Source organism: Phoenix dactylifera, chromosome 12 (assembly GCF_051530095.1).
Source record: "Phoenix dactylifera cultivar Ajwa chromosome 12, Ajwa_hap1_PhDact_Kaust_v1.1, whole genome shotgun sequence".
Classification (NCBI taxonomy): domain Eukaryota; kingdom Viridiplantae; phylum Streptophyta; class Magnoliopsida; order Arecales; family Arecaceae; genus Phoenix; species Phoenix dactylifera.
Window position 1 is genome coordinate 3,395,823 of NC_143201.1, and position 18,452 is coordinate 3,414,274.

At 38.2% G+C, this 18,452-nt stretch overlaps 1 protein-coding gene across 9 annotated transcripts in view; it reads right to left on the reverse strand.

The window, feature by feature from the left end:
- The window catches only part of LOC103697993 (gamma-soluble NSF attachment protein-like), a 51,395-nt gene that overhangs the window by 31,460 nt on the left and 1,483 nt on the right, over window positions 1–18,452 (reverse strand). For 3 of the 9 annotated variants that reach the window (XM_089926500.1, XM_089926501.1, XM_089926499.1), the window contains 7 exons: window positions 15,958–16,025; window positions 15,788–15,872; window positions 15,517–15,675; window positions 15,279–15,416; window positions 12,171–12,249; window positions 6,118–6,197; window positions 5,850–5,979 (listed from right to left, as the gene is read on the reverse strand). In XM_089926500.1, the coding sequence (XP_089782626.1) occupies window positions 5,850–5,979; window positions 6,118–6,197; window positions 12,171–12,249; window positions 15,279–15,416; window positions 15,517–15,675; window positions 15,788–15,872; window positions 15,958–16,025 (739 nt within the window). Of the gene's footprint in view, window positions 1–326; window positions 430–1,004; window positions 1,050–5,849; window positions 5,980–6,117; window positions 6,198–12,170; window positions 12,250–15,278; window positions 15,417–15,516; window positions 15,676–15,787; window positions 15,873–15,957; window positions 16,026–18,452 lie in introns of all 9 variants that reach the window. The other 6 variants (XM_089926495.1, XM_089926494.1, XM_089926497.1 and 3 more) reach the window with 4 other exon arrangements.

Below are 18,452 nucleotides of genomic sequence, written 5' to 3' on the forward strand. Positions count from 1 at the left end.
TCAACCTCTTCCAGGAATCTTTCTATGAAGATTGATTTGACAAATCTTCACCCAGGAACATCTTAGAAAGAGCAGAATCTATGTGAAGAATTATCATGTTCACTCAATTGGCCAATCATTTTGGTTGAAATTTCACCCAAGTCAGGCTTCACTCTCTGTCACGCCCCGAGCCCGAGGCGCGGCAGACGCCGCACGCCCGCACGGCGGGCCGCGCAGGCGTGCAAGGCATCGGAACATATCGGAGCGAATACAGATGCTCAAAACTGGCATAATTATTTAAATTGTTCAAAAGCGGTTTTACAAAATTTCAAATAACAAATGCTTACGTAAGTCAAATACTTTAATCAATCTAACTAAAGGACTAATAACTGAAGGAATCGTCGGAAAATCTAACGCACTCCCCAATCCCGTGCGATCAAGCCTCTGGATCTGAAAAATAGAGAAAATAAAATAATGAGCTACACTAGCCCAGTAAGCAACAAAATACCCCAGAGTGGGGTCAGAGCATATCAGATCAAAATACAGGATAATGTCTGGAATAAATCATAAATAACATCGTTTTGTTGTTTTCAAAACTTATTATCATTTTTCCAAAAACTCTTATACCAGAATCTCAACATAATAGGCTACGGCCACGTAACCCAGTGGCATGGGTTGCACAGAGTGCCAGAAACCACTATTTGTGGAAACGGTGTCCAGAAACCACTATTCTAATCACCGGTGGCGCGGTGTCGAAACCGGTTTCTCACAGATTACAAGTCGACAGGTCCAACGTATAATCCCCATTGGCGGGGCCAGAACAGAACAGAACAGATCATAGCCATGCTGAGAATATATATATATAAAAACAGATTTCATAAATTTTTCAGTCATAGTTTACGGATTTCAGAGCATAATTTTCAAATGAAATTTAACATGCCAGACCCATTTTACTAAATACAAAACATATTTCAGAATTTAATATATTTATTTGAAAATCACACTTGAAGTATTAAGTCACTTACCTCTTCTCGCTTAACCCCTGCTTCAGATAAACGGATCAGGTTCACCTGTTTAAATTTAATTAATTCCTTGTTAATTTCAAAATTAAGCAAAATCCAAAAATAATACTATTGGACACGGCCCAACAGGGCCCAGAGTTGGCCCATAATGGACACGGCCTGATGGGGCCCATATCGGACACGGCCCAATGGGCCCGCATAGACTCGGCTAAATAGGGCCCCCAAGGTTGGCTTCTAATTGGTTCATTTATGCAATAAAATAGGACTGGACTGGGCCCAAGTTGGGCATGCAAGGGACTGGGCCCAAGTTGGGCCTGCAGGGGACTGGGCCCAACGGCCCAACAGAGTGCCCACGGCCCACAATGGGTTCTCTTCCTTCCCCAAACCCCCCCCACGAACAGGGGAAGAAGGAGAGATGGAAGAGAGAGAGGATCGGCGGGGTGGCCGGCCTGGGTGGTCGGAGGCCGTCGTCCAGTCGACGGTCAGCCGGCCACGGTGGCAGCCGGTGGCTGCTGCGGCGGCCGGCGTTGAGGAAGAACCGAGAATGGTCTCGGTGTGGGCCGATGCAAAGGAGGAAAACATGTTATTTGGCATGGAATCAAGGCAAGAGAGGGCTTACCGACGGTGGCAGAGGCGGTGGGAGGAAGATCTCGGCTGCCGGTGGCTCGATCCGGCAGTCAAGCGGCGGCGGCGGCACTTGGAACCGAGAGGAAGCAAATCTCCAAAACAGGGGAAGGCTTGCGGAGGGGATTCGGACGGCGATCGGGCGGCACCGACCACTCGAGAGGCAAGAGCCGGGGGAGGAGAGGGAGGAGAGGAAGAAGGGAGAGGAAGCGGAGGAGACGGATGAGAGGGAGGAGGGCTCGGAGGTGCTCTTACGAAGAGGAAGATGGGGGTTTTATTGCCCCATTTCAACGGCTCCCCGCCGCGATTTTCACGGCGGTGGAGCGAGATCAACGGCCGCTCTTGCGGCCGCGGGGTGGACGCGGACCCTCCGCGGTGCCGCCACGGTGCAGCAACGTCCTCGTGCCCGAAGAAGTCGGAGGGGATCGCGTCTGCGATCCCCTGTTCCGCCCCTTCCAAAAGGGGTGTTGGGCTGAAGTCGGCTGGGGTTGCCGGCTTCAGCCCAGTATCTCACACTCTCACCCACATAACTCACAGCGAGGTAGGTTTAGGGGCGAATACAGAAGCACCTGCACATGGTTCTTCTGCTAAATTCTCATTGCCAACTATTTGAAGCATCTAATCTACTTCTTCACTTATACAGTGGGGAGGTCATCATGCAGCTCTTCTATGCAATGTGTTGTACATATATGCTGGCAATGACTGCAATTGCATTAGTCAAAGAGCAGATGAGGGAGAAAAAAACAGATCTTTTGCATCATCTCATATATAAATAAGCTAATTAAAACCTAATTGAAATCAGAGAAGAATCTGGCAGAAAAGTGTGGCAAGAATGTCTGAGTGCAGGCAAAGAAAATTCCACTCAATATCCCTGTCATTTTAGCATCTCGTTTCTGATGTCATTTTAGCATCTCAAATGAACTTCCTGACATTCGTAGTCGGAGTTTTACCATGAAAATCCACACGGATCTTCTAAGCTTATAGATGTCATTTACATCAATGGGACCTAAGTATCTGTGCTTTATTAATCTGCATCTGGACAGCAAATTCACCAGAAAGGAGGCCCCAATACAAAGATGATTTTCAGTATAAATTATAATCGTGCCTCGGAAATAGATGCTGGGAACAAGCTAGTTGATCAAATTAATAGTCACCACAGTGATGAAAACAAAAAGTGACCTGTACAAGCAATTCTACAATTTCTTTGTCCCTCTTTCCTTTTATCTCTTTTCCATTGTATGGCTCAATGCACAAAGGGGCATAAGAACAAACCATCACTCTGCATGCCTTCTCTAGCAATGCTTGCACCTATTGCAGAAGTTTCTCTCGTATAGTTGTAAAACGCATACTATACCCTATTACCTAGTATGGACCTAGCCACATACTTTCCATGGCTTTCTGCCTCAGGAAGTCTTCCTGTAACATGGACATAATGCATGTGCACTATATTTTACGCTGTGGTTGTATCTCAACATGACATCACGGCCCTTGCTTCCGAAATGTTTCATCCACATTGAAGGCCACCTTTGTCACATGAGATCAGGTACCCCAAGGAGCAACCACCAAGGGTGACCATAAATCTAGCTTTGTAGGTCACATGGTTGATAGTCCTCAATCTACCATTTCAGTGCAAACTGCAAAGGACATTTACATCATCCTCATGCCATAGCAAAATGAAGCTCTTTCATTATTAATCTTACCAATAAGTCTCTGATAGGTAGGGTTCTATCATCAAAAACATCCTATTCTGCTCTACATATGCCTCAAGGTGGCTTTTGGAGCTAAATTAGTGTCTTACCAAAATAAGTACTGACACCACCACCATATCAAAATATTTATACATCAATTCACAAAGATTCAAGAAGGTAACCAAGATCCAAGAAAAGCCCCAAATGTTCAAAATATCAAGCTTCTCCTAATGTAAAAGAAGATTATCATCATTTGCCTACATTACACATTACAAATGCATGGTGGGATAAGGATTCCACCAAGATATCCGTTTTTGTGGGAAAAGAAAAAATACATCCAGTGAGCACAAGAATTCCATTATCACAAGGAGGTTGAAAACCCTGGAGCATCCCTGACGTGGTCAGAAAAACGCAGCTAGGAAAAAGCTTCAGAGGAGGATGGGACTACACATGCATGTCTCATTCATATTTTTAAGTTGAAGATGCTTTGTTAGTAGCTCATAAACAAATAAACATACTTTCCAGATGATCCTATTCTATTACTACCACCTTCATGGTCCTCCATGGTTTTCATCCAAATGAGAGGATAACATCCAAATGCTTGGAAGTTTCATGCTAAGCTACATGCCAAGCTAAAAACCATTCCAAAAAGTGATCATCTCTCATGCATAGGGTTAAAAGTATCCCTCAATTTTATTAGCATCTCCAGATCTTTCTTGGATTATCTAAAAATGGTTGTCCTTGCATTTTGTTTACATCTCCATATTCAAAGAGGTGCTTCTGTCTCTTGTCCAGCAAACACCTTTCTTTGAGATCTCCACTATTGAATGTGCATAAAGATATGGTCAAGTTTCTTGTGCACATTATCCAAACTAATGAGGTTGACTAAATTTCTTCACTCTCAAAATATGTTTTCTAAAATAAAGCGTCAGTTACAGAAAGTGATTGAGTAGATCATTAAATGGGGATTTCCACCATTCTGTGACACTTTTAAACTAACAGAATTTTTCATCATGATGAGAAAAATTTGACAAAACAGATTCAGTAAAAAGGGCTTACTGTGCATATTTGGTGGTTGCTCATTGGCAGGCATGGAGCATTCAGAAGACATCAGAGAGATCTAACGAATAACAAATTAGAACCTAGAACTGAGGAAACAGAAAATGCTGCCAAAGCTAATGCTTATAATGGCCTGCTAAATATACCAACACCAAAAGAACCGCCCGAAGAAAGAATCCTACAAATGTACTTAATATGAACAAATCTAGGAGGCCAGCTATAGGAAGCTGGTAACTCACTTTTACTATGTCAAGAGAAATATTCAGTGTGAAACATATCATCCACTTCATAGGACATCTATCAATGATAAAGTCAATATCTACCATACAAGAGGTTGGGAGAAAAATTCTGTACACTAACCCTTCATAGACTGACTCATTGATATACAGAAAAATTTTATCCTGTACATGGTTTCATTGAACAGATGTTCTTTTTTCCAAATCCCAACATGAACCAGAGCATCATAAAAGATGCATGCAAGAGGTTGAAAGTAGCTTGAATATGATTGGCATGCTATGTTCTTCATAATACAGATAACAACCATTTTGCTATGCCAATTTTTTTTGTTCTCTTAAAAATGAGGTCTATGGTAGGACCCAACAAACTTGATGAGACTAACTTTCAGATGTACATCACCAAATGTTTCTACCAGGAAATACTATAGTTCCTCCACATCTCAGTCATCAACATGGATCATCTACATCTGAAAGGATTTCTCCCTAACTTAAGAAAATAGTTTGTTTAGAGGTCTGATAATGAGTAGAAATCTTTCATGATTTACTCAAATTCTCATACAGATAGCCAGTAACTTAGTTGTATTTTTTTTATTTTTTCAGAAAAGTGATAAAAAGAAGTATCCAAAGTTGTAGTTGTTTAAAGAAATTTATGCATCTGCACATGTCTTCTACAACTGATCACACCATTGCCATGTTAATAACGATAACCATAACAATCAAGCCTTGTCCCAATATTTGGTGTAAGTGTTATAAGTACTCATCCATCAAGAAATCCTATTTTGGATTTCCCTCGATGTTATTTCGAAGTTTTTCATATCCTTCTGCACAATTTCTCCATGTTACTTTAGGTCTTCCCCTACTCTTCCTACAGTACATACTACAAATTGGGATAATACCTGTAGGTATCCATGTCCTTCTCCTATAAGGCTCTAACTGCTTGTGTTAAAACACTAGGAAATAGACGAATGATGAATTCTAAGATAGGAAATCTTAGCCATATGACATTATGAAGTGATCTTTTACATGAATCAGGGGACAGTTTATGACTACCAGTATACTAAAGATTCTGCTTGCATATCAGCATAAATATGTCCTGATGTTGATTAAAAGGCTAAAAGCATTTCATGATAAACAGCACATATCATACAATTACCATAAGATCTACTATGCTTTTGTCTGATGACAAGCTAATGTTGGTAATCAAATAGTGTTAGTATTAGAAAATGACTAAGAAAAATTACCACATGATCAAGATTTGAAATGGTGCTTGACTTAGCAACACGTTTGATTTCTTCAGTGTCACCTTCCTCATAAGCAGATAACAGTTTGCTAGCACAACGGTTCTGATCGCTATTAAGAAATGTTTCAATTCTGAAAAGATGTCTCAGTTAAGATTCAGTTTCAGTGATGCAAAAACTTACAAATACAACAATGAACAATCAATGAGTGGTAACATAAAATAGAAAAAGAAACAAAAACTGATAAAAGGCATTTACATTAGAAACTCACTGGGAACAATCATTGTAACACTTCTGAGCTTGCTGGAAATCATGTGCATAAAGGTAAACTATGATAGCACTCAGATAAGCCTACATAAAGACAACCAATCGAAATTATCAAAAATTAAAAACATAAAATTCGAACAAGAAGTCAAGATCAGTGGACAAAGTGGGCAATGTTTACATAAAACAATTCCAGTATTCAGATATTAATAAACATGACTTATTGTAGAAATTTCTAAACCTTCCAGGACAACACAACATATATAGTTAATCATTATTCCAACCAACCACCTAAAAGACTTTGTGATCAGTTATTATTCAACACACCTACTTGAAGATATCCAATTATACCTCATCTCTTATTATCAATAAAGATGTCATGTACTTGAAGGTACAACATATATTAGTGACAATATTGGGACCGTGGTTTGGATGGATTATTGATCCTCAAACAACTAAAAAAAACGAACTTGAAGTTGAAATGCGGATTTACAAGAAAGAGAAATGAAGAGAGGGAGGGTAAGGATGCACATGATATAGTTGACTAATTGGAGGGTAGAAAAGGTTAAGGTAGTTGCATACAGGATATAAGACCAATTGGCAGCAAATGTTTTCATTGATCAGGTGATGAATGGTTGCTTACCATGAGAAGAAGGCCAAGGTTCATAGATATAGGATAAAATATTACTTTCCTCTCTTCTTAATTTAGATATTATTGCATTCAATCTATCAAGATACATCTTAGTTGCTTCCAAAGTTTCAAGCAGAAATAGATGAAAGCTAACCTAATATCCATATCATTTCAGCTAGAATACTAGATGCTGTATTTTGATAAAAACAATAGTAATAAAACATGTTCAGCAATGGACACCAAGCATTTTAGTTCATTCACTAGATTGTGATTTGAGCTTTTAAGCAGATAAGACGGCCACTTAAACTAAACGGACACTTAGCACTTAAGCAGGTATTGCTCAAGGGGCCAAGCAAAGTTGTCAAAGGCTCAAGGCGCACTAATTTGCTAAGGTCTCTTAGAGCCTAGGCCCAAGGCAAGAGCCCTGATAAAGTGAAGTAAAAATATAAATGTACACATAACTAATAATGGTAAATGATAATTAACATATTTAACTATGAAATATCAATTTATAAACATAAATACAAACAGTAGAAGAATTAGACTTCATACACATAAGAAGGTCATGGCACATAAGAAGGGACTGAATCCTCTGTTTGGAAGAAGAAAGGGACCAGCTCCCCTGTTTGCCATGACATCAATTTATAAACATAAATGCACATAGTAGAAGAATTAGACTTCAAATTCATACCCGTAAGAAGGTCATGGCATGTAAGAATGGACTGAATCCTCTGTTTGGAAGAAGAAAGGGATGGGGTCCCCTGTTTGCCATATCATATCAGCAACTGCCAAGAAGTAGACAGGGGAAAAGAGCATAAGAAGAGGACTAGCAGCAGAGAAGATGAAAAACAGAAGATAAAGAAGAAAGTGAAGAAAAGGAGGAGGAGGAGCACTAACAGCAGCACCAGCAGCATGGTTGCAGAGTAGGAAGAGGACGAGGAGGAGGAGGAGGAGAAAAGGAAGAGAGAAGAAAGGAAGAGAGAAAAGGCGCAGGAGGACTACCGGCAGCAGGGCAGCAGCAAAGGAGGAAGAGAGATGAAAAGAAGAGGAGCAGGAGAAGGAGCACCAACAGCAGCAGTATCATTGGCAGCGAGCAGCAAAGGAGGAGGAGGGGAGAGGACTTACTAGACAATGGAAAAACTAGTTGGAGCCGTAGATCCATTGATGGAGGACATAGAGTCCTCTCAATCAGGGCTTCAGATCCCTAATCCACCCTCCCCCTTCTTTAACTTTCCCCTTTTGGCTGATCAACATGATTAAGCGGCCGAGCAGTCAAGTGACTGAGATTCAAAAATGATGAGGCATGCTTTTTCTATGCCTGGACTTTTCTCAAAGCACAAAAAAGGCACACCATTTTGCACCTAAGCAAATGGGCTTCGCCTGGAGCTAGGCCAGGTGCTTGAGTTGGGTTTCTCCTGCTCCTTGCACCTAAGCATGTCATAGATGTGCCTTTGGCAAGACTGAAGCCAAGCGGTACACCGATCAAAGGGACCACTTAAGCAGCCATTTTTGATAACATCAATGCTGAATAAACAAAAAGATACCATTTTATTGAAACAACAAGAAAAATACCTATTTATAAGACTCTCTCTAATCCTATGAATCAAATACATCCATATCCTATTCCATGGCGGTAATAAATGCCCTCAAACTCTACTGTCAAGCTGATGGTCATAGCCAGAGCCGCCTCTTCTTCATGATGCTTGCTTATTATTGCAGTCCTTTGATTTTATTGATATTTCACGTGTAACATGATGCCAATTAGGCTCCTTATTGGTTCTTGAAACATGGACATTTTGATACTGTTTTCAGAGTTTAGAGTCCTAGCTTTCCTACTCCACTATGTGAGTTAGCAGCTCTGGTTATAGTTCGATTTTAGTGCTCAGAGAAGTTCAGGAAAACTACTTAGGGTTATGCCCTTTCTAGCCAAAAAAAGGGGGAGGGGGGAGAGATGGACTAATTTCATATCCCTAAACTAATATAAAAGTGCCAATATGTCTTCCAAGTGAAAACTACATTCCTTCATTGTATTCCTAAAATAGACCAAAGAATCCCTGCTCAGCCAATTCTCCTCTCTAATCTCCTTGCCCAAGTGGGATTCTCAAGGACAAAGCTAACCTAAGGATAACTATAATCTTTTATTGGATTCTGAAAGAAGTCCAAAATACACCAAAACTAGAGGGGTTCTCCACTCAGCCAATCCTACCCTCCAATCTTCTTGCCATGTGAGTTTCTCAAGGAACTCCCTAACTCCCAAATTCAGCTGACACACCTTCCACCTTCTCTTGCTAAAGTAAAACTTTAAAAAGATCACAAGTAACTTTCACAAAGTAATAAAAATGCACAAAAGGGAAGAAAAGACCATGCTTCTCACACCTAGTAGGAATTAAATTTTTAATTAACATGTGAATGTCCCGCTCCTGTGATGGGGAAACTGACAAAATATAAAAATGAAGGCTTCATCCATGCTCTGTACGTGCCTCAACATCTCATATGAACTGGGGAGGCTTCTTTCTCCTGATTTTCATCTTCTTCCACGATCATCTTACCATCATGAATCTCTTATTCTTGTTGTGATGTCATTCTCTATTCCCAAGAACTAAGAATAACAACACCTCTCAACAGTGCCACCCCTATCTCCCCTCTCACGATCTGTAACTGTACACTCCTTTTAAATTCAAATCCCAACCGTAAGTTAAACATAGTCCCTGAATTGAAATATTTTCCTGGCCACTTTCGGTCAAAGAGGTTGCTAGGACCACCTATTTTTGTTCAAGAGGATGATATTAAGAATAAGATCATTGTTGAGATGGTGAGAATGTGGTAGGAAAGAGATGGATGAAGTAAAGAGATGGATGAAATGATGGTTATGCACAATGGTTTTCATGATGTGTAGGAGAATCAAAGCGGGTTGCAATAGCAAGAAGGTTTGTAGGATCATGGTGAAGGCAGTGGAGGACTAGTATTACCACTCAATGGTGACAAGGAACAAATAGGTGACCACAAAATCTATGGCTGTTTTATTGACATTCAACAAGGAGAAACCTAGAATTTTCACCGATCACCATCAAAATTTTGTGATATGTTTACGGATGAGGCCTTTGTTAGTGGACCCAGGACCAGAGCCAAACTTCATGTAAAATATTTTTACTATATAGTGCACCGAAGGATTTGAGTCTTGGAATTTCAATAACCATAATGAGGGACAAATATGGCCTATGCAATCTATAGTTTCATTGATGCATAATCTTATGGAGCTATATTTTGCTTCCCAGCACAAGCTAGAATCATGTCCTAGATAACAAGAATTATCCAAGTCATTAGATACTCTTGGTTGTTATACTAGAGGCATCAACTAAAATCCTGCCTTCACAACGGTCTGTGGTTAAGGGTATTTGGGACACCACCTCCTGCCATGTAGCCTATTGCCTACTCTTCTACTCAAAAGAAAGAAAATGAATGATATAATTATCAAACCAAATATCACATGGAGCAATGCTATATTATCTTGAATTAGACCATGTGATTCTTTTGATCCAGCTTCACATATAATACATTAATACTCATGAATGAGATGGCACAATTTTAATGTGAGATGTGGGTCTTTTGAGTTTATGCAATTCGACAGCATGCATGATTAAATTATTCCTAATGCTTGTTTTTCCATGACTAGACATGCTAAAAGCATGCAAGAGGTTTTACAATTTGGCAATAGGTCTATAAGGTTTTTAAGTTTTTTTTTAAAGTGGATCGGATATATTATACATTTCTTGTATAAATATATCTACGAGAGTCTGAGGACAAAATTTCCAAAAGTTGAGGAGCAACAAAGTTGGAATCCCACAGAGTAACTCCAAGGTGGTCGGCCATACAAGTTGCCACCCAATCGGCTGCATTGTTTGCCTCCCTATAAATATGTGTCACATCAAAAGAATGTAGAGAGGCCACGATCCACCAACAGTCCTGGACAAGGGGATAAGCACCAAGAATTGCCGAACCGGTACCGGACCGATGGCCCGCCGCGCGCACGCTCGGCTTTGGCATTTAATGCCACAGCCACAGTGCGCGGCGCTGTGAAAACCAAACTCGGTGCCGTTTCGCACCGAGTCCAGTTCGGCCTTGTACCGGTCGGTTCCGGCCCCGTGAGGCCGCAACAATTTTCTGCGGCCGAACCTAACCGGTCGGCGCCGGTACCAGTTCGGTATGGGTTGGTCCGACCGGTACGGGCCGGTACAGCATATCTTGGTGAGCACCACCATTATTGAATGCCGTGTTTAACAGCCACTTGACCGCCCCCTCAAGCACAATGCAGGATACCCCTAGGGTCCTAGTGGCATAAGTCACCTTCCCATGCTCTATGCAGCTTAGCCATAGGAACAGTTGTTACAAGGTTTTAACTTTCAATTCTGGTTTTCAAACCCATACCTTACATGTCTAGAATGGTATGATACCTAGGAAAATACCAGTACCAATACCTTACTGGTACATCACAATACTTCAATCCATGGATTTAACATTTCAATAAATAAGTCCAAGTCAAGTCAAAAGTGAGGATGTCAACTTGTGGAGTTGATGAAGTCTTTGTGGGTTGGCACAAAAGATTTTTCACATCCTGCCTTCACCCGAATTTCGGCCAGAATTTCTCTCATCCTAGTTCTTAAAAAAAGAGTTATGACAAGTAACAAGGTTCAAAATAATTTGCCGGGGCAATAATTGCATGAGGCATCATTATCTAAGTGCAGTATAATTTGTTTTACTATATCGAGAATAGTCCTACTTTGAAAATAACTATCAAAACATGCTAACATATTTTATACATTTCACAATTTTGAAATTTGCGGCATATTATTTAGATTTCAGATGGAAAAAAAATGCTAAAAATTTAAAATATTTCCATCATGAGTTTTTGTTCAATATTTTTGCTGCATTTATGTTCAAAATTGGCAAATAATTATTTTCATTGCATTCGCGAACATAAGAACATACACTACCGATTTCAAGTATAATTATTTAGAAAAATCATAATAAGACAGAAATCTAGCATTGCAGAATTGACTATTAGAAAAAAGGCAATGGTCCCTAAGGCACAAGGACAAATACCCATCTAGGTATAGAAACATGCTCAATCCGCACAGTAAAATAGTTATGATACAGACGGTTAAATTCAGTGAATCTATAAGATTAGGTTGCTTTCTGAGCCATTGGCAATTTGCTCTGACATTTTTTACCAGCTAGCACTTTCCATTAGAAATTGGCAAATGCTATGTAATTACAAATAATCGCAAATAAAATGCAATTCCTTGCTAAAAATATAAGGAATTTCTTCAGCAGATATTTTTCATTTCTCAGAAGAACGAATAATAGTTTATCAAAATTCACTGTTTATAACTGCATTCATGCAAATGGAAGTTATATGATGCAAGAAGCACCTTGCACTGACTGTTGACAGCATTGCACTTATCAGCAGCTACACCCCATCTTAAAAGAACTGTTGCCGCATCTGTATACCTGCAAAGAATGACAGAGATCAAATGACATATAAAGTAACTTTTCAAGATTTGCAATATACTTTCTCAGACATTGGCCTTTATATATAAATATTTTCATTAATCAGACACCTGTGCAGCTTGGCCAGAGTGCAGCAGGCATCTTTTAACCTCTTTGTAGGAAGTTGTACTATCCATAGGGCCACTGCTAATCCGAAAAGGAACCCAATTTGATGGATATGGAAGATCACACAACAGTCCACCAAGCTCAGTCTTTAAAATCAAAGTCTTTGGCTGTTATTGCATCAGAAGACTACATTCATACATCAACAACCCTTCTTATTGTGCCTTTACTACATTAATAACCAGCATATCTTTTAAATTTGCCAGTGGTAAGAAAGAGGCTTTCTGTATGTTTTGAACTTTCGATTTTCTGGATTTAGGTGATGACCTCAATGATTTAAAAATTAAGCAATTTCTATATTCAAAAATAATACAAAAGTATAAAACATTTGTTTCAGTATATGGCTGCTAAGAATCCTTGATGCAATCTCCAACTGATAGGCAAAAGTACAATCAACGGGACAAGCTACTAAAGTGCATTATTCGGCCACAAGTGTTTTTGATGGTCCACTACCTTAAACTTGATGGAGGACCGATTTTAACATATCAAAAGATTAAGGAAATGGAGAGATTACAGGAGTTCTAGGATTTGAGGCATCCCATGTTACTATAAGGATTTAGGGAATAGAGAACATATATATAGCATAATAGATCAAATTAAAGCACAAGGAAAAAGTTGATTGAGGACAAGAAGAAGATATAAGCAAGGGATAGGAGATATAAGTAGGAAAAAAACAAACCTCAAATAATAACGTTATTCCAACTCAAAATGACATTTTCACAGTTACTAGTGTTTCCTTTTTATAGAATACAGGAACATAGGACTTAATAGAAAAGATCCCTAAAATACATATATAAAGTTTATGTTGAGTTTCTCAAGTCTCTCCCAATTCTCTTTAAAGAAGGGAAAGAAAAAGATCAAAATATATCTTTTCAAATCAACTAAACCAAAAGAATTTAGAATTCAATATATATATATATATATATATATATATATATATATATATATATATATATATATATATATATATATATATATATATGATCCCCAGATATTACCTAAAAATATTTAAGACTCTAATCAGTTTCAGTTGTGATGCTGATATGCAGCCTAAATGATTTCCCATTAAGTGGCTGCATCAATATAATTCAGTGCAATGGCACAGAAATCATACATTTAAATTGAGCATTATTATGCAAGAGTAATTTCTGCTTTTAAAGTTATACTAATAACTTTTCAGCTAAAAAGTAAAAAAGCAATAAAATGTACTTTAGAAGGTGCATACTGGAACTTGACATTTCAGCATAGGCAACACTAATAGGATGCCTGTATTTACCAAAAATGGCACAATCATGAACAACTTAAGCTTGGATTGGAACACCTTCGGCAAGCCTGTATACCGAAGGTGCATACTACTGGAACTTGATATTTAGCATGCAAAATTTTGATCAAAAGTGACAGGCCTGGTAACAAAACTTACTAAATATTTCCCAAGTATTCTCAAATTTATAATCAAAGAAAGTGCCAAGTTGATGACATTAAAATTAATAAACTCCCTTGCTGTATATTCTAATGACTTTTTCAAATAACAAATAGGTTTAAGCAAATAAAACACAAGTTATACTACTATTTTTGCATTAGATTATGCCAAATTCAAATTAATGGAACAGATGCTTGTTCTTAAGATTGAGAGGAAAATTTTCTTCCAAGAGTTATAGTGCCTTTAAATCAGTCTTGCTATGGATTTAATTATATGTTTTGTTTTCATATAATTTCACTTCTTTCTTTTATGTAATTGGTGAATTTTATTAAGAAGTGCAAGATCTTTTACATGTATTTCTCTTTTCAAGCTATTGAAGTTCTGTTTACAGGTGACATGATCTGCCTACAGATTATGCTTGCTTGTCAAATAATTTCAGGAAGCTCATTATATAACCGCAAAATGATCATAATATTTCTGGAAAAAAGACACGGATATCATGTGAAGTGAATACTCAGTGATAGAAATGAACAATGACCATATAAACAAAGCTTATGAATGATAGTCATTCTACTGTTGCATGAACTAGACTTTCGAAGATCATTTGAAGAGGGCATGCAGATTGACGTCAAAAGACAGCGGAAATTTTTCATGGTTCACTTTCTGAAATGTGGATTTTGATTACGGTTTAAAGTATCAGAACACATTCCCATGCCATTCAATTGCCGTGCTTATGGAAAACATAATGAGCCTATGCCAGTTCCTATCAGTCTGTGCCAGCACTCATGCTACAGGAATGTCTTACCCTGTCCCATGCTTGTATCTTTTCTAAGAACTAGGACAGCAAACACAGTTGAATCAGGTGAGGGAAGGACATGAAAACCGAGGTCATTGGTGCCGACCCCAATGAATTTATCAACTGCACTTGATGGCACCCTCATCCCTTGTTGTACCTTACTGGCACATTGCGTACCCTACAGCGCAGACAGGCAGTACCCTAGTTAATGATTGCAACAGAGGGTACGATAATTAACAAAATGGTCCATACCTAAAAAAAGACTGGCTGTTATATAGATAATGACCTAATGTAAAAATCTTAGCAAGTAACTGCACAGAATCCTTCACAACTCAAATATATGTAACACAGTCTACAAAAATGATCTAATGCTATGTCTTCTACATGGATGGGAAGAAAAAGGCACAAACTCCCACTCAAAATAACAGCAAAATGCAGAAATAAATGGAGAGAACCACAACTGGGATAAGTTTTCTGTGTATGTGCTATGATTTACCATTCGATACCAATGACAGGTTACATGCTGACACACTAGGACAAACTTGTGAAGGAAATATTTGTTCAAGCACACAATGTTCAAGAAAAACATGTATCAAGAAAGCTTCCAGATTCACATAATTCAGCATGATGTCAATATGTGAATATTCTTACCTTTCAAGTTTAACATGAATACTCGTCACAGCACGATATAAATCAAAAGCCATATGCTCCTTTCCATCCTCTTCTAAAATTACACAAGCATCAGTATACAACCGAACAGCTTCATCAGGGACCACTTCTTCCAAAGCACTGAGCATACAATGACATAAACAAAACTTTAGCCCCTTAAATACATTCCAGCTACTTGATTAATTTGGCAACACAGAAATGCCAGAATGCTTCTCTCTACCTAGCAGCCTTTGCAAGGGCATCTGAAGCAGGCTGTGATCTTCCACATTCAATATATAATTCAGATGCCCTTCTGTAGTGATCAGAAACTTCATTCCAGTGGCCAAGTTCCTTCGCCAGAGCTGCAGCGGACTCCATATGCTTGGCAGCATCCCAAGGCCTATCAAGATTGTCAAGGGTACAGTTGCCATCTCTTGCAGAACATACAAATGGCAAGTATGAATAATGAAAAGTTAAGGAGAATATGATGTAATCATAGCAAGGGAGGATACGATGAAATAATTTCTTGTCCTTTGGAAGCCTTCTCAAATGCTGCTTTTGCTTTCTCATTGTCTTTCCTGAACCCGTAGGCAATAGCTTTAACACAGATAAAAGAATTAATATGTAAGAGACAGGAGCGTAGATTGTGTATGGAAGAAAGAAACAAATATTAGTAGCTGACCAGCTTGCTCGTACAACGAGGTAGCAGTCTTCCAGTCTGCACTCCATCTGGTAAAACTGAGTTTTGTTCTACAAAAGGAAAAAAATAATGATATAATGAGAAAAACTACTAACATTTCTCGCCATCTTCTGTAACAGGAATTTCTCTTTTTTATTCAGCTGAGAAAACATCGATAAACAAACATCTATTATTTTATATGAAAAAATATTAACATCTGGTTATTTTAGCTCTCCCTCCATCATATTGTAATCAATCCACACAAGCATTATAACATTTCAATCCTTGGGTATACATGAAGATAAAAGAATAATAATAGCAGCAAGATACTGAACCCTTCTGCAAAAGGATGTTGCTATGTCCTCTTGTCTTCCAAAAAGGCTGTTTCAATTTCTGATTAACAACCTTCTGTAACAACTATAAGAACCTTACCCAATCTGCTGGTAATTTCAGAACCCAAATGCACATTCAGGCCTCAACCAGCCTCTGGGCTCTTCTTGGAGTATCAACACAACCCATTTGAAAGCACTTGCAAAAGATTTCAATTGCCAATATGGATACAAATGTTGCAGGATCACATAGGTTTCTACTTCCATCATGACAAACCCCTAAATTACCGATACTTTGATACGAATGGGTGAACAGGGTGGATTATCTAGAATTTTAAGCAATCTCCCATATCATATTTGAGAAAAAACTGAAAGCAATACACTTTTCCATGACCAAATAAACTGGTTATCAAACAAATTCAATTGTTCAAGCATCAATTGGTCGGAAAACATAGATAAAGATCAATATGATTACCTCAAGACATCAACTATTGGTGGTTCAGGGCACTAAAACAAAAGGATGAATGCTCATTCAGTTAGGAACTTCAAAAATATATCCTTAAATATCTGGTCAACTGGTTTTTGTATTTATACTAATTCAAGATAACAAACTAAGACTTCTGACATGAATACTTAATAAAAAGTCTAAAAACATGGAATTGTATCAGCTAGACAACAAATCTTGATTTCTTGAGGGAATGCAGATAAGGGGAAGTGTTATATTAGTAACAAAGAAAAGCATATCAAGGACAATATCTTATGCAACATGAAAAGGGCAACTGCCCAGCCGTGGGGTAGAAGCAAGCAGGGGCCTCAGAGACTAACAAACAAAAGGGTGGCATAAAAGGAGCAAAAAAGTACAAACTTTACCCGTACAAATTGCTAAGAACATAAAGTCTGGTATTCAACACAAAATGACAAAATAGCTTTACACCTCTCATCTAAGACACTCTCCTCAGCTGAGAAGTTAAATATGTCATCACTTAATAATGATAGGACCACGCAAACAAATATGTGTCTTTACATATTTTTGCTTCTTCCAAAGGACCCACGTTTTCAGATGTAGGATAAACCACCAGATTCTGAACCATGTTTATTTGAACTGCGGTGTATCACATTCTCTCAGTTGGAGTTTCCAATAATTGCGCAAAAGTTCATCAGTTTCCAAAATTTTCTCAAGATATTATATAAAAAATAAATGGATACATCATTCTTGTCCCATTTCCAATAGCAAGAACATGTCTTAATCTTCTGCTTCTACAAACCCTATACCAATCAACAAAATAGTATCTGCAGATCACTTTTTTCCTCAAAAGAGTCCCCAGTGGATGGAATCGATGCATAAAAATAATATAAAACTGCATTGGAGGATTAGCACTTGTGTCCTTAAAAATCCCAAACCCCAAAAGATACCAATTCTCCATCCTCAACCTGACAAGAGAATATTAACTAGTTGAATTTTTCCCATGGCATCAGAGCACTTGTGTCCTCAAAAATTCCAAACCCCCAAAGATACCAATTTTCCATCCTCAATCTGACAAGAGAATATTAACTAGTTGAATTTTTCCCATGGCATCAGACATCAAATATATAGTAATGCAAATGATGCAATGTTCTAGTCAGTAGCTCTCCACCTCAAAGAAGCATCATCATCCATCAACATAGCAAGAGCTAAAATCCCTATAGATCTCTGATTAAATTTAGTACATCACTGATTACATTTCAAACTGAGAAAGGTTATTTTGAGATTTTCCAAAGGCTACTTTACAACTAGACATTAACATATTAGGGACATTTCAAATGAGAGCATACAGGACCATTCCCTGAACAACTTAGAATGCTTTAAATAATTTTCAATAAATGCTTATTATAAATGCAACTAAAAAGCATCCTAATAGTAATAAACAAATTTAAGAATTGTTTCTTCAAATATTAAACCTGGAAGATGTATAAGTATCCATCAGATTTTTTTAAAAATCTTAAACCTGGTGCATCTTCAGATTCTTTTTTTTTAACTCATGGTCCAAATTTCAAAGGTATATTACACCCACAACATACTATTTAACAGATACAAGAAAAACCTAACCCAGCAGTAAAATGGTAGCGAGACATCATAAGATTTCAAATCAAATTGGAGGTTGATGTGCTATCATAACACAGTAGACTGTC